Below are 16,402 nucleotides of genomic sequence, written 5' to 3' on the forward strand. Positions count from 1 at the left end.
ATCAATATAATTGAATTTTGACAACAGTTGTTGCCGTAGCTGTAAAGGATATTTTTACGTACATATCTTTACTTTTTCTTCTTGATATTCATAATATACACTGGGACTTTGTGATAGTTATAAGCTAAATAATAGCCATATTGAGTAAGTTCAATCAGTCATCCCTGAACTTAAAGCTAAGAAATATGAAATATCACGACCATTAAATTTATATATATTGTATAAACCTTTCTTGCAAATATATAAGTACATAATTTTGCAGTCAGCATGCTGATTTTTATACGAAAATAAATGCCAGACAGATGTATTTATGTGTTTATCTCTACATTGATTCCACTGTATAGCAATTGCTGTTCCATGCTGTTCACTGCAAAGAGCTGTAAACAAGGGGTTAGGCATCAAGCAACTGTCAGAGATAATGAGGTACCTGCTGTGGCTTATGGTTATTTCATTGGTCTGCGGTCATTAATTTACATGCATCAAAATGTGTGAAAAGTGGTCAGAACAGGAATTTGGGGCCTGACTAAACTTTTATATACAGTTGTTTCTCCCCTAATTTTCTGTGAAATCAATATTACTACTTAAAATTTTGAGATTATTTAATAAAGGGTTTTCAGATGGCAAAAATACTTTTGTTGCACTTCATCCCCAACCAATCATCAATATAAAAATCCTCTGGCGGCCATGTTTTTTCAATGATCTGGACCATTTTCAAACTCATCCGAGATATCAATGAAACCAATCTTTTGACCAAGTTTCATGATGATTGGGCAAAAAATGTGACTTCTAGAGTGTTCACAAGGTTTATCTGTAGCCATTTAAGGCCATGTTTTTCAACGGACCGGAACAATTTTTTAACTCATCAACATATCATTAAGACAAACATTTTGACAAAGTAACATGAAGATTGGGCATCAAATGTGACTTCTACAGTGTTCACAAGGTTTTTCTTTTTTTTGACCTAGTGACCTAGTTTTTGACCCAGCATGACCCAGTTTCGAACTCAGTAGAGGTATCATTAGGACAAATGTTCTGACCAAGTTTCATGAAGATCACACAAGAAATGTGGCCTCTAGAGTGTCCACAATGCAAAATGTTGACGACGCACGCACGCACGACGGACAAAAGGCGATCCCAAAAGCTCACCATGAGCACGTTGTGCTAAGGTGAGCTAAAAATGAAATTTAGGTTGACACATGCTACTGCTTTTCAAAAGACGTTAATCCTTTACCACTCTGGGGTCCGTTTCATCAACGATCGTACAACAAAATTGGAATACGAGACATATTTCAAAGAAGCATTTTAACTAAATACAAAAAAATAATACTATTATTTTTCCGCATATCTATTCATTTCATTTTTTTCTCACATATGGTTTATATTTTGAATGCATATTGATGAACAGCTTTTGTATTTTCAGTCTCCAAAATTTGGTCGTAAATTAAGATTGTCGTACGATCTTTCATGAAACAACCCCCTGACACGTATTTTAACGCTTTTGTAGTCCCTTAGAAAGTTACATTTAATTTAAGACCTTCATTACTAGATTTTAAATCAAATTTTAAAGGCTTCATTTCCAACCTTTGATGATGATGAGTGGCAAACAGCATAAAACCTGAACAGACAGCGAGGATGTTCTGGTTTTATGCTGTTTGCACATAGCAATTTTCACATTGCTATTGCATTTCAAAAGACGTTCATCAATAGAGCAAGCACGCTGCGAAAAAAAATGCCAAAATGGAGATGGCTTTGAACAACAAAAATAATGTAAACAAGCAAATTCAGTGAATTAATATCCCTTGCGAGAAATAACAGACGCACAGATCGACGGACAGACAAACAATGCCATTCTATATCACTCTGCCCTTTGCGGGGTAAAAAAAAGGAAGATGGTTGATCTTTTTCTTTCATAATATACATGTAAGAAAGTACTGTCCCATTAAATCAAACAAAAAAAGAGAAATGCACATATTTGTTACTAAGAAAACTTAACATAAGAAGAATAAACATCACGCTATAGGAAAGGTCAGCTAAACCAGTCAAATAGCTACCAGAAGTCTGCATAGTCCTTGACCGTCTTCCCCTGTGATTCGCTGGACTGTAGAGGGAAGTCTGTATCCACAACAAACTCATCAAGGCTCTTTGAGAGATCGAACACCAGCAGGTAGACTGCACGCATTGTCAGGAACACCTGCAATATTTGATATTTTAGCCGTGCTCTTGGAACATGGGGTTTAAGATCCCAGATTAGCCTCTGAAGTCTGCACAGGCTAATCAGGGACGACATTATTTACCTTTATGGTATTTTTCTTTTAAAAGAAGTTTATTTTTTTCTAGAAAAGTGAGTTTTGGCATAAAGTGTCTTCCCATTTTAGCCTGTGCAGTCTTCACAGGCTAATCAGGGACATTTTCCGCTTTCATGGTTTTTTTATTTTAAGAGGTCTCTTTTTAAGAGATAACAGAGTTTTGGCAGAAAGTTTCATCATTGAGTAGCCTGTGAGGACTGCATTTTACACAAATGCATTAAGCCCTGTTCTCCCAAAACATTGCTTATTTGTAGTGTTAAGACGGATATGTCAAGGCAGTGATGTTTTCATTGCTGTGGAAATGGGTATGGAACGTTTTATTACCCAGTTTCTTACTGTACCCTTAGGGTGTAATACAGGATCAATTATTTTTTTGGGGGGGGGAGCATAAAAACAGCCATTAAGTGACCGAGCCAAAATAAGCAAAAAGTATGTACTAGTTAATTTTTTCTGATTTGGGAATGGGTATGGTACCAACCATAATATGAACATTAGAGTGAAGATATGTTCAACTTAGTGATCAATTAATAAACACATATAAATAATGATTAACTCTGAATAGTGTTTTTTTATGGTTAAATGTGTTACTTGAATGGTGTTCAAATACATGCATTACCCTACAAACAATATCCAGGGTTGCCAATTGTCCCAATTTTGAAATTCGGAAAATTAAGCCAAGAGGGCAGAGCCCCCAGAGCCCTAGCTTATTGTTCTTCTTTTATAGTCTTTCTAGGGGCAATTTCTGGTGAGTACAATGTGAAATATTATCAACCAGACAATCTGTACCACCGCGTGTGTATTCACCTTTCTATAAAAATATTATAAAGAACGTCGAAAATAAATTATAACTGACAAACCATACCGTATCAGAAAACGACTGTACGAAAACATGTCAAGATACGTCTTTTGCACAGGACATAAAATATGCATATCGTTTGACTGCAGAAAATGAAAACCAGTAACCAGTAACCTAGCAAATACGCAATCAATACATAATTTGGTTGACATATTGTTTTACAATATTATATTGCAGTGCTTTACTTTGCTAATAATTTAAAATTTCAAGATGGCGGACATTTGCAACATTCATAAAATTGTACCGTTTTAGGAAAGTAGCGAAGAGGTTTCTTCAGTTACTGCTCGTGTCAGTGCCTGCCACTTACCAGAAATAAATAAATAAAAGACCGGGCAAAATAGGTACCTAGCACAAATGTCCAGAATGCAGACGAGGCTATAACAATATTCGTTCCCTACACCCCCATCCCTTAAACAAACTCATCGGATTAACAGTCATCTCAAAATCGACCCTGGATGGCTCAAATCAGAATTTCCTGAATAATCCGGAAATTTGACACTTTGGATATCATAAATAAGTAAGAGTTACATTTACTTTTTATAAAGGATTGTGTCCCTTCTGATTTGGAAGGTTATTTTAATCCAATATGGGGGAAATATTATTTTGCATTAGGGCCTGATCCTTGGCAGGGACCCTACAAGAAAAAGGAAAACTGTTCCTGGATTGATGTTTATAAAAGCAGTGATGCAAATGAAAATCTTTGAGAGGTTTTCACTGAATGTTTCCTTACAATACTATTTTACCCTAACAATTTTGTCAGATACTTGCTGTGTTTTATTCTACACATATATTCATTAGCCCTATTTGTATCATTGTCTTTAACCCTTTGCATGCTGGGAAATTTGTATTCTGCTAAAATGTTGTCTGCTGAATTTCTAAAATTAGCATTTTCTTCGATTTTTTTTCAAAGAATACTATCAGAATAGCAAACAGTTTGGATCCTGATGAGACGCCACGTTCTGTGGCGTCTCATCTGGATCTAAACTGTTTGCAAAGGCCTTAAAAATTCGGTTCCAGCGCTGAAAGGGTTAAAGATGCCTATTATTTCTATGTATTTATAACTGTATAAGTTGTATATCACATTGTCACATTTTATTTAGGCCATGCAATAATACCTGGTGTGTTGCATAGAAGAAAAACTGCCCGGCAAAATCCCACATAGAAATGAATCCAGTTCTCGAATCTTTGCCAGATTGAGGCCTCTTTCTTCCAAAAGCTGTCTCGATTGCCCGTATGGTGCTTATGGAAAACTTATATCTAGGTATGTCATCATTTGTTATAGAGTACTCAGATTTCTGCCAATCGTTACCTGGTGTTTCATAATCCTTTAAACTTAAAGTACTACAAACATTGTCAATGCTTTTGGCATCGTTGTTGTTTATAGTCAGTTTTAGATCTTTTATGTTCACACTGTCAGAAACAAGATTGTCTTCGTTTGCATTCAATGCAAATTTCATGGCTTCTTGTTGACTCTGATTACAACCTGTATCTGGGAATTCCTGTGCCATTTCATATTGTTGCGGGGATAATGAGTTGGTGGATTCGTCACGGGATGTGCTGGAACTTGTTAAGCTTAGATTGGCTTTCGAGTCATGGCGCATTTCTTCTATGAATGAGGTCCGTTCTTCACTCGGTGATTCAAGTGCACGCATTAATCTGTTGAGATAAACACACCATGAATGTGAATTGTTTACTGAGATCCTGGGAAAACTGGGATTAATACACCTGCGTTAAGTATACATCCAGATTAGCCAACGCAGTCTGTCTAAAATATATTCAAGTGAGAAAAGACTCTGTTTAAATAAAATATCCATAAAAGCGGAAAGGACTGAATTTGTCACTGATAAGCCTGCGCATACAGCACAGTCTAATCTGGGAGTAAACTTTACGCACATGCATTCAACCCTGTTTTCACAAAGCGAGGCTCATATGAAATTTTTCAATGTTATACAACTATGAACAACTGCCAATACTAAAAGAATGGACTTGTGTCCGATTGCACATAAAATTTGTACTATACATTATCTGGAGATAGCCATCATTGTAGGGATATCTGCCTTGATCTTCACACTCAAATTAATTGTACCACAGGATTTTGGGTTGTTATTTTAAGAGACATGGAATCTAGGCCAAAGACCTCATGGCTCAGACTGTTTGAAATTTTGACAATGAATACTGGATTTACGCTAAAAAAACTTTAATATATCCCCAGCCAACCTTAATCTGGGTGATCAACATAACTAAAAGGTGAATGCCCAAACTGTTACTAACTTTAAGCAGGCTTTCATCCTAGAATTTTATGTCTAGATTTCCAACTTAATAAAACTTGTGCAGTGTTTTTTTCTTATAAATATGCAGTTTTATACAAAATTATAAAGAATACATCTAAAATTTCCAAAATTCTGAAAAAAGCTAGAATCCAACAAAAACTAGTGATTCTCATCTTTTTAACAAAGTTTAACATAAAATTAATTTACAAATGCAATTAAACATTTATAACTCATGGTTAATTTGATCACCATAACATGTTTTCATGTACAAAATTGTGAAAACTTAAATAAGATTTGGAATGTGCCTATAAACAGCAAAATAAAGAAGCAATCGCTGCTGTACTGCAGCTTTTTCTTCTCAAAAAACAGTTTCAAATAACATTCTCATTATGGTGCGGCATATGCAAAGTAGGGCTGCAACAATATACCGGTATATCGGTATATATCGCAATACGCAATCCGCATATTGTATTGCGATATAATTTGCATCATACCGGTACGAAAATTTTACAAAAATTCATTCACATTTCGTCCAGAAAAGCCATCCGAAATAATGATAAAAAGGTAAACAAAACAAAGCAGTGTAAATTATTTTTTACGTAAAAATAGCATTCTAAAAAGTGTATTATACGGAGTAGCATTGTTACATGGGAGCATTCATTCGATGCTTTTGAACAGATTATCGTTGAATTAATTTCGCACAGCTGTAAATGTTTCGTTCGATTCTGATTTGAGCATTATTCGTAATCCGAATTTCGGAAATACGCTTCCAAATTTGAATGCTAACGCGACAACAAAAAATTATAGCGTCAAATAAAAAGTGCTTTATCCTTTGTCTCAATAAAAAGCGCGCGAAAATTATACAGACATGTAGAACGTCGCATGGAAAGTATGGGTGTATTTTGTGTTGTATACAAACGGGAACATCACGTCAGCTGAATTACGCGTGTTCAGTGGGAAAAACGCCCCGGTTGGACGTTATTTCATCACATCTTTAAATAGTAACAATTGCAAAAATATATTTGATACTTAAGAAAATTTGCGAATGTTTGTGTTTCTTATTATTCTTGAGCACATTTATAGTAAATATTTACCAGAATTTGCTTTAAAATTGGAATTTATGGGATTATCGGGTAATTGGCAAGTTATAATTTTGGTACAAGTTAGCAATATATTGCGATATATTGCAATACGGGTTTTTGAACTGACAATATATTGCAATACGGTTTTTGGCGTATTGTTGCAGCACTAATGCAAAGTGAACATGATGTTTACAATGGTAGTGGAAGGGGAGGTAAATATCGATAATTGGTCAATTTGATATATTTTACATATTTGCATCTATTAAAGTTTGAAAATAAGAATACAATTTTGCCCTATGAATGTTCCTATAGACAGCATAATGAAGAGGCAAAAACAATCAATGCTGTACCACAGGGCTATCATTAGTTAACATTTTAAATTCGATCCAGATTTCTAATTTTCTCCATAAAACTGTGAATAAAAGAAAATGACTTGGCTTTGTGAATACCCCTACACAGCACAATGAATATGAGCTGTGCTCTGTGAAAAAGGGATTTAATGCATGTGCGTAAAGTGTCGTCCCAGATTAGCCTGCATTGTTGTTAAGAAGAAAATATCATTAAAGCAGAAAGTGGCATCTATGATTAAACTGTGCAGACTGCACAGGCTAATCTTGGACAACACTTCACGCACATTCATACAGTAAACTGTAGTTGGTTCCCGTCTTGGCCAACCCTAGCGCGGATAGTTGGTTCCCGTCTTGGCCAATCTTAGCGCGAATTAAGTCGTCGTCATTAGCAGCCATCCAAATCTGAATGATGTTTAACCCATTTATGCCTAGCGGACTCTCCCATCCTTCTAAATTGGATCAATTTATTTCCAAAATTAGGGATGTCTTGCATATTTATTTCTATATTTAGAATATTTCTTACCGAAATTCCTTTAAGCAAACAGCGAAGACACTGATGAGACGCCGCATCATGCAGCATCTCATCTGGGTCTACGCTGTTTGCCAAGGCCTTTCTCTAGACGCTAGGCATAAATGGGTTAAACCCCCTTGTTCACATAGCGGGGCTCATATCCAACAATAAATACCTGAGGGAGTGAGTGTTATCATCCATGACGGTCGAGCCCGGTCGCGCCCTGAGCCACTCTCCAGACTGAAGGTTGTACTCACACTGGCGCAGGTGTACCTCGATACCCTTTGTGGACCCAACGTTCTTGAAGGGCTTTCCCATGAGCCTCTCTGTTAGCGTTGTCTTGCCAGCACCATGGTGACCAATAACCATAAGTCTGAGAGAAAAAAAACACAACATGAAATGATTCAATTTTAAGTTTATTACAACATTTGTTATTTTTCATCAATATAACAAATACTAGTATAGGATCTAACACAAGCTGTCATTGTACACAGCATTTAACCCTTTCCCACTCGGAGGCAAACTGAAAATGGCTATGTGCAAACAGCATAAAACCAGAACAGCCTGCGAGTAACTATTCAGGTTTAATGCTGTTTGCTGCTCATCAGTATCTCAATGTTGGAATTGAAACCTTTAAAATTTGAATCTAGTAAGAAAGGTCTTAAATTAAATATAACTTTCTAAGGGCAACAAATGCGTCAAAAAACATATCTACATGATAAAGGGTTACAAAACAAACAAGAGCTGTCACCATAGGATGACATATGCCCCCTATAAACGCTTTCATAGAAGTTATGAGCATTTTTCGAAACCTAAACGCAGATTTCGAAACCTAAACGCGGACCCTAAGTTCAAGGTCACAGGGGTCAAAATTTGTGTGCGTATGGAAAGGCCTTGTCCATATACACATGCATACCAAATATGAAGGTTATATCTCAAGGGACATAGAAGTTATGAGCATTTTTCGAAACCTAAACGCAGATTTCGAAACCTAAATGCGGACCCTTAGTTAAAGGTCAAGGTCACAGGGATCAAAATTTGTATGCGTATGGAAAAGTCTTGTCCATATACACATGCATACCAAATATGAAGGTTATATCTCAAGGGACATAGAAGTTATGAGCATTTTTTGAAACCTAAATGCAGATTTCGAAACCTAAACGCGGACCCTAAGTTAAAGGTCAAGGTCACAGGGGTAAAAAATTGTGTGCGTATGGAAAGGCCTTGTCCATATACACATGCATACTAAATATGCAGGTTATATCTTAAGGGACATAGAAGTTATGAGCATTTTTCGAAACCTCAACGCAAAGTTTGACAGAAAGACGGACAGACAGACAGACAGACACACAGACGGACAGTCCAATCACTATATGCCCCCTTTCCTTCGAAAGGGGGCATAAAAACTGTTTGGGAAAATTGCTAGTTAGTAATTAAACTGATTTGTGAATGATTAAATCACTATTAACCTTTACCCCTTAGATATTATTAAGTAGTTTGATGCATGTGTAGTCACTTAAAAAGTTTAATTTAATTAAAGACTTTTCTTACTTATAATATTCAAGTTTTAAAGGCTTCATTTTCAACCCTTTGATACTGATGAGCAGCAAACAGCATAAAACCTGAACAGACTGCGAGTTACTCACAGGTTGTTCTGGTTTCATGCCAGTTGCAAAAGCCATTTTCGTTTTGCTTCTAATGAGGAAAGGGTTAATTGTCAGAGATGCATTGCTATAATTTTTACATTAATTTCAAATAGCATTTCACTCTGTGTTGGGCTTCAGTCTTGAACAGCTTGTTTCACTTGCCAGGCTTAATTTATTTTTTAAACTAGAAATGGCACGGCTGCGGCCGACTTGTATCCCCACGCTGCAGCTTTTGACCCAGAGGTCAGATCAAATAGTGCACTGTCTCACATATGGTCATACATGTAGCTACCATGTGTTAAAGTTTCAAGGTTCTACTGCTAATAGCGTGGGAAGAGATAGTGGCCATGACGGACAGATGGTGGAGATTACCACATAATCCCCCGCTCCAATTCGGAGCGAGGGGATAATGATAATCTTCATTTCAAAACACATCAACAAAAAGAACTGCACATTTTAACGATTTAAAAACATGTTTTATCAATAAGAAAAGATTCACACATTTTTCACATTTGAAGTGAATTTTTGTTAAAAGCTTCACACATTTTTTGGAATTTCAATAAATGTTCTATCATAAATAAATAAACTTTTTACTTCATTTCTGAAGCAGAAATGCCATTAAGCTTAACAGTAGAGAACAAACATGTTGATTGAAACTGATGAGAAATATGCGAAGAAAGTTCAAATTTCGTGTCATTTACGTACCTGAATTCGAACTGATGAGAAATATTTATAGAAAGTTGGCATTTCGTATTATAATACATACCTGAATTCGAACTTTTGAGAAATATTTGTAGAAAGAATTTTGTGTAATAACACAAACCTAATGTCCCGCACATGTTCCTTCCCCTCTTTGAGGGCCTTAAAGTACATTTCGATCGACTTCATGTCAAGGGTTCGAATCTCGTCTGGAACAGACGTTTCTTTCCTGGACAGAGGAAACAGCATCCTCACGCACTGGCCATCCATTGTCCAGAATCGTGTCTGAGAACTTGTGAAGGGAAAAAGAGATTAGTGATTTATATTAGGTAATTTTTTTTGGCTGATTTATAGCCAATATTGGGTCCTATTTCCGAAATCAAAAGTATGTTTTTCCCAAAATCTAGTCTCAAAATGTTAAACCCTTTACCACTTAGATACGTATTTTTACGCATTTGTAGTCCCTAAGAAATTGAGTTAAAGACCTTTCTTACTAGATTCGTGTTTTAAAGGCTTCATCTCCAACTCTTAGTTACTGATCAGCAGCAAACAGCATAAAATCTGAACAGACTGCAAGTTACTCGCAGGCTGTTCTGGTTTTATGCTTGTTGCAAAAGCTATTTTCACTTTGCTTCTTATGGGGAAAGGGTTAAATGATGGTTGGACTTGGAAAAGTTTGAAATACAGGTAGAGACTGTTGCTTGTGTAATAGACTTGGACCGTTTAAATTTTGTTGAGTACATTCTAATTTTATTTAATTGTATATTTAAATCTTCAGATTTGATCAATAATTCAAACAGCTTGTCTAAACAATTTGGTGAATTTAAGCTTTATATCCCCATTTCACAGGCCACATTCCCAAAATGGTGGTAATAGGCCCTTTGTACACCAAATCAATTTCACAGCACAAGACATAACAAAAATACCTTCTCAGTTAATAAAATACCCTATATTTTTGCCCCCAAAAAATCAAAATGAGACCCAAATTCATTCCCAGTTACAGGCGTGACAAATACTACTTGGAAAAACTTGCATTTTACAAAAAAGTGTATATAAAATATTAACTGTGTCACCACAGTAGCATAGTAAATTGTGACCATTTCATTTGAGTATTCTATGGTTTGTTGGTCGTGTTTGAGTCCATAAATATTGGTATAAGATTAACTCCGTTAATATGGTAAAACTGTCTTTCAGCACTTACCAGTAATATTTAACCATAAACAATATGCACTCAAACTTTGGCAGGTTCTCACTCACTCCTGTGGTCACTTTACCTTTATGGTAAGCTGTAAAGACAAAAACAAACCTTTAAAGCCCCATACGAATGTTTTTTTAATACACAGAGCATTGAAAATTAAGGCTATTATTTTTCCATCAGGATATCCTATGTCACAGAATTTATTCAGGCATTTTATGATTAGCACATTAACAAAATTCATTTATGATTTCTGTCCACAAGAAACTAAATTTTACTTCTTTTAAGTTTCATTTGGTTATTAACAAGATAATAAGCCTTGCTTTGATTTATCTAGGTTTAACCCTTTGCATGCTGGGAAATTTGTTGTCTGCTAAAATGTCGTCTGCTGAATTTATAAAATTCGCATTTTCTTCGATTTTTTTTCAAAGAATACTATCAGAATAGCAAACAGTTTGGATCCTGATGAGACGCCATGTTCTGTGGCATCTCATCTGGATCCAAACTGTTTGCAAAGGCCTTAAAAATTCGGTTCCCGCATTGTAAGGTTTAATGCATGTGCGTATAGTTTTGTCCAAGATGGGCCTATCCAGTCTGAACTGGCTAATCAGGGACTATACTGTCTGCTCAAACTGGAATTAAGCTTAGAAGAGATTTCTTGCAAACAAAATATTCAATAACAGCGGAAAATGGTGTCCCTGAGACGACACTTCGAGCAAATGCATTAAGCCCCCATTTCCCAGAGTGAGGCTCAGATATAAATGGGTCGTGTTCTGAGAAAACTGGGCATAATGCATGTGCGTAAAGTGTCCTCCCAGATTAGCCAGTGCAGTCCGCGCAGGCTAATCAGGGACGCAACTTTCCACTTTTATGACATTTTTCGTTAAAATTAAGTCTCTTCTTAGCAAAAAGCCAATTTAGGCGGAAAGTGTCGTCCCTGATTAGCCTGTGCGGACTGCAAAGGCTAATTTGGGACGACATTTTATGCAAATGTATTATGCCCAGTTTTCTCACGACACAAATGATTGTGATGATCGTGACTCACATAGAGGCACATGTGTGATGCTGAAGTCAGGGTTCCAAACCGACAGAGCATAGCAGCCAGGATTATTAAGCCGCTCTTTGACAAGGAAGGTTCCGTCACGATTGCACTTGTTCAGAAGATGGGTGGCCTTCTCTCGATCTATTCTCCCGTGAAACCAGGGCGGAATGAAGCATTCCAAATAGCAGCCTGGAGCATAGCTGAAACACACAATTTACAAAACAGTTCACATATTAACCCGTTCCCACTCAGAGGCAAAGTGAACATTGCTATGTGCAAACAGCATAAAACCAGAACAGCCTGCCAGTAACTCGCAGTCTGTTCTGGTTTTATGCTGTTTGCTGTTCATCAGTATCCAAGGGTTGGAAATGAAGCCTTTAAAACTTGAATCTAGTTTGAATGGTCTTCAATAAGATATAACTTTCTAAGAGACTATAAACACGTCAAAATACGTGTCGAAGTGGGAAAGGGTTAAACAATACATGTAACTATGTTTATTTTATTTTGATTTATTTAAGTTCATTTTTGTGGGGCAGGGCTGGAAGGAGTATTGTTCTGTGATGTAAATAAGCCACCAACAGGTTGGTTTATACAAACATATACTAGACAGTGATCCAGCTGGGATTTGAAATGGGCAGGGGGGATAATTTGTCAACGAGTGCGTGGTCTTATCATCCGGGATGTTCCATATTGCATATTTTAATATAATATTTGTTATTAAACATTGTTAATAAAATGTCTACAATAAGGAATAAATCAATATCAGTGTAACAACATATTGATAAATTATAATATGTAAATGTAATAATGCCTTACATGGAATATATAAACAAGAGGGCCAAGATGGCCCTAGTTCGCTCACATGATAGGAGTCTGTTCATTCAATCTTTACCAAACCTCAAACTTGACCTAGACATTGTCCAGACAAACATCCTGGTCAAGTTTCATCATTATTAAACCAAAACTCTGGCAAATAGAGTGTTTTTGCTTTTGTAAGATTTGACCTGGTGACCTATTTTTTGAGTTGACCCCCTTACCAAACATCAAACTTTGCTTACAAAAATAAATATTATGACCAAGATTCATAAAATCTGACCAAAATTGTGACCTCTAGAGTGTTTACAAGGATTTTGTATAATATAATGAAAATTTGGACAATCTAAGGGCAATCATTATGGAATTAATTATGCGATTTTGCTCATTTTCAAACTTGACTGAGATCTTTCAGCAACTTTGATAAAGAATGCTTGAGAAATGTTAATGCTAGAGTGTTTACATACCAAATGTGGACGGGCGGACGGCAGACAAAGACCAATCCTAAAACCTCACTTGAGCAATCAGGTGAGCTAAAAAGTATTTCACCGATCTGAGACATTTTCCAACTTGTCCGAGAAATCAATAAAACCAATGTATTGACTAAGTTTTACGATGATAAGGCAAAAATGTGACTTCAATAGTGTTCGATCACAAGGTTTCTCTCTAGTCACATAAGGAAAACTGACCCCCCCCCCCGCAGCCATGTTATTCAACTGACCGGAACCATTTTCAAACTCAACTCTCATATCAAGGAAACAAATGTTCTGACCAAATTTCATGACAATTGGGCCAAAAATGTGACTTCTAGAGTGTTGACATGTTTTCTCTATATACATATAGAGAAAAATGCCCCGCCAACTTGCGGCCATGTTTTCTCACCAATCTGGACCATTTTCGAACTGGTAGGAGATATCAATAAAACAAATGTTTTGACCAACTTTCATGATGATAAGCCAAAAATTGTGACTTATAGAGTGTTTACAAGGTTTCTCCATAGCCAAATAAGGAAAACTGCCCCGCCCTCTGGCGGCCATGTTTTTCAACGGACCGGAACCACTTTTGAACTCAACCAACATATCATTAAGACAAACATTTTGACAAAGTTACATGAAAATTGGGCATGAAATGTGACTTCTACAGTGTTTACAAGTTTTTTCTTTTTTTTTACCTAGTGACATAGTTTTTAACCTGGCATGACCCAGTTTCGAACTTGACCGAGATTTCTTTGGGACAAAGCCTTTGACCAAGTTTCATGAAGATTGGACAATAAATGTGGCCTCTAGAGTGTTTATGACTAAATGTGGACTGACAGACGGAGCAATCAGGTGAGCTAAAAAAATATATTAAAAATCTTTAATGCAACGAGGACATATTTTTAAAGGGCAGGGTGGGACTTCAGAACAGCAGGGGAACACGAAGTTCCATTAAGGTCTAGATGGAGCACTGAAAGCTTCCTTACTTCCATTTTCGGTTAAATCATTTTTATATTTGTCAGCACGAAATTTAATCGTTTTTCAAACTATGATTTTTTCTTCGAAAGGTTCATCCGTGGATTTCTGATTTTGCAGACATAAATATGGGATTTTCTTCGGTCATTTTAAGATTTGTTTTATCTAATTAATGTCCTATGAATTATAATGAATGTACAGTACTTCAAAGCACAACAATTATAGAAATAAGGCCCAATTTTGGAATCAATTTACATCTAAATGAAACAAGAGCACCGCCTTGCGGGTGCAGACCGCTCATCTATTTTCTTTTTAAAGGTGAAGGTGAGGGTGTGGTGGTAATTTGTGAGATGATCTTAAAAAAAAAAAAAAAAAAATGGGGGGGGGGGTGGGGGGGGTGTATAGTGTGAGGGTGTGGTGGTCATTTGTGAGATGATCTTAAAAAAAAAAAAAAAAAAAAAAAAAAATTAGGGGGGGGGAGGGGGGAGGGGGGAGGGGGGGAGGGGGGGAGGGGGGGAGGGCACGGGGGATGGTTTGGGTGGAGTCTATTGTGGTATGTCAGGTAAGAGTAGTTTCATCAAAGTATCAATCAAATCTAATCATAAATAAAGAAGTTATGGCAATTTTAGCAAAATTTAATAATTTGACCTTGAGAGTCAAGGTCATTCAAAGGTCAAAGTAAAATTCAAGTTGCCAGGTACAGTAACCTCATGATAGCATGTAAGTATTTGAAGTTTGAAAGCAACAGCCTTGATACTTAAGAAGTAAAGTGGATCGAAACACAAAATTTAACCATATATTAAAAGTTACTAAGTCAAAAAAGGGCCATAATTCCGTAACAATGACAACCAGAGTTATGCAACTTGTCCTTTTACTGTACCCTTATGATAGTTTGTGAGTGTTCCAAGTATGAAAGCAATATCTATGATACTTTAGGGGTAAAGTGGACCAAAACATAAATCTTAACCAAATTTTCAATTTTCTAAGTATAAAGGGCCCATAATTCCGTCCAAATGCCAGTCAGAGTTACATAACTTTGCCTGCACGGTCCCCTTATGATAGTTCATAAATCTTGCAAGTATGATAGCTTTGATACTGTAGGAATAAAGTGGACCTAAACACAAAACTTAATCAAATTTTCAATTTTCTAAGTATAAAAAGGGCACATAATTCTGTCAAAATGCCAGTCAGAGTTACATTACTTTGCCTGCACAGTCCTCTTATGATAGTTAGTAAGTGTTGCAAGTATGAAAGCAATAGCTTTGATGCTTAAGGAATAAAATGGACCTAAACACAAAACTTAACTAAAATTGTCAATTTTCTAAGTATAAAAAGGGCACATAATTCTGTCAAAATGCATTCCAGAGTTATCTAACTTTGCCTGCCCAGTCCCCTCATGATAGTAAGTAAGTGTACCAAGTTTGAATGCAATAGCATTGATACTTACTGAGAAAAGTGGAACTAAACGCAAAACTTAACCAAAATTTTCAATTTTTTAAGTATAAAAAGGGCACATAATTCTGTCAAAATGCACGCCAGAGTTATCTAACTTTGCCTGCCCAGTCCCCTCATGATAGTAAGTAAGTGTACCAAGTTTGAATGCAATAGCATTGATACTTTCTGAGAAAAGTGGACCTAAACGCAAAACTTAACCGGACGCCGACGCCAACGACGACGCCGACGCCAAGGTGATGACAATAGCTCATAATTTTTTTTCAAAAAATAGATGAGCTAAAAATGCAAAAGCAAAACCCTACCCTTCCATTTGTGTCACCTCATCGCGTGCTATCAGCCACTGAGGGTCCCCCGCTGCTCGTAAGATCGTGTATTGTCTGCCCTTGACGATGGTCACACAGAACGGCGTGATGCCTTGGAAATCCTCCACCCCCACAGCCAGACTTCCCGCTGGGAAAATAACAACTTCCTGTACTGGATTGTATAAATAGCTTTATAACATGACCTACGCTCCAGGAGTGAAAATAACGTAATGCTCAATTTTGTTTATTATACGGGTGTTATTACACTAGTTATATAACTGTGAAATGACGTCATTTTTTGATGAAATGACGTCATAATTCCAGCGAATTTCTTAAGTTGAACACTTTTACAATGTGAATAAACGGTGAAAAGAGCATAAAATAAAAAGAAAATTTGTTGGTCATGTTATAAAAAGAATCTTAG

The 16,402-nt window shown here is 36.5% G+C and overlaps 1 protein-coding gene across 3 annotated transcripts in view; it reads right to left on the reverse strand.

The window, feature by feature from the left end:
- The window catches only part of LOC127881359 (uncharacterized), a 50,976-nt gene that overhangs the window by 20,891 nt on the left and 13,683 nt on the right, over positions 1–16,402 (reverse strand). For all 3 annotated transcript variants that reach the window (XM_052429133.1, XM_052429132.1, XM_052429131.1), the window contains exons 3-9: positions 15,979–16,126; positions 11,961–12,157; positions 10,922–11,006; positions 9,845–10,012; positions 7,551–7,748; positions 4,278–4,818; positions 2,052–2,191 (exon numbers count right to left, since the gene is read on the reverse strand). In XM_052429133.1, coding sequence (XP_052285093.1) covers positions 2,052–2,191; positions 4,278–4,818; positions 7,551–7,748; positions 9,845–10,012; positions 10,922–11,006; positions 11,961–12,157; positions 15,979–16,126 — 1,477 coding nt within the window. The remainder of the gene's footprint in view (positions 1–2,051; positions 2,192–4,277; positions 4,819–7,550; positions 7,749–9,844; positions 10,013–10,921; positions 11,007–11,960; positions 12,158–15,978; positions 16,127–16,402) is intronic.

Source organism: Dreissena polymorpha, chromosome 5, assembly GCF_020536995.1.
Source record: "Dreissena polymorpha isolate Duluth1 chromosome 5, UMN_Dpol_1.0, whole genome shotgun sequence".
Lineage (NCBI taxonomy): Eukaryota > Metazoa > Mollusca > Bivalvia > Myida > Dreissenidae > Dreissena > Dreissena polymorpha.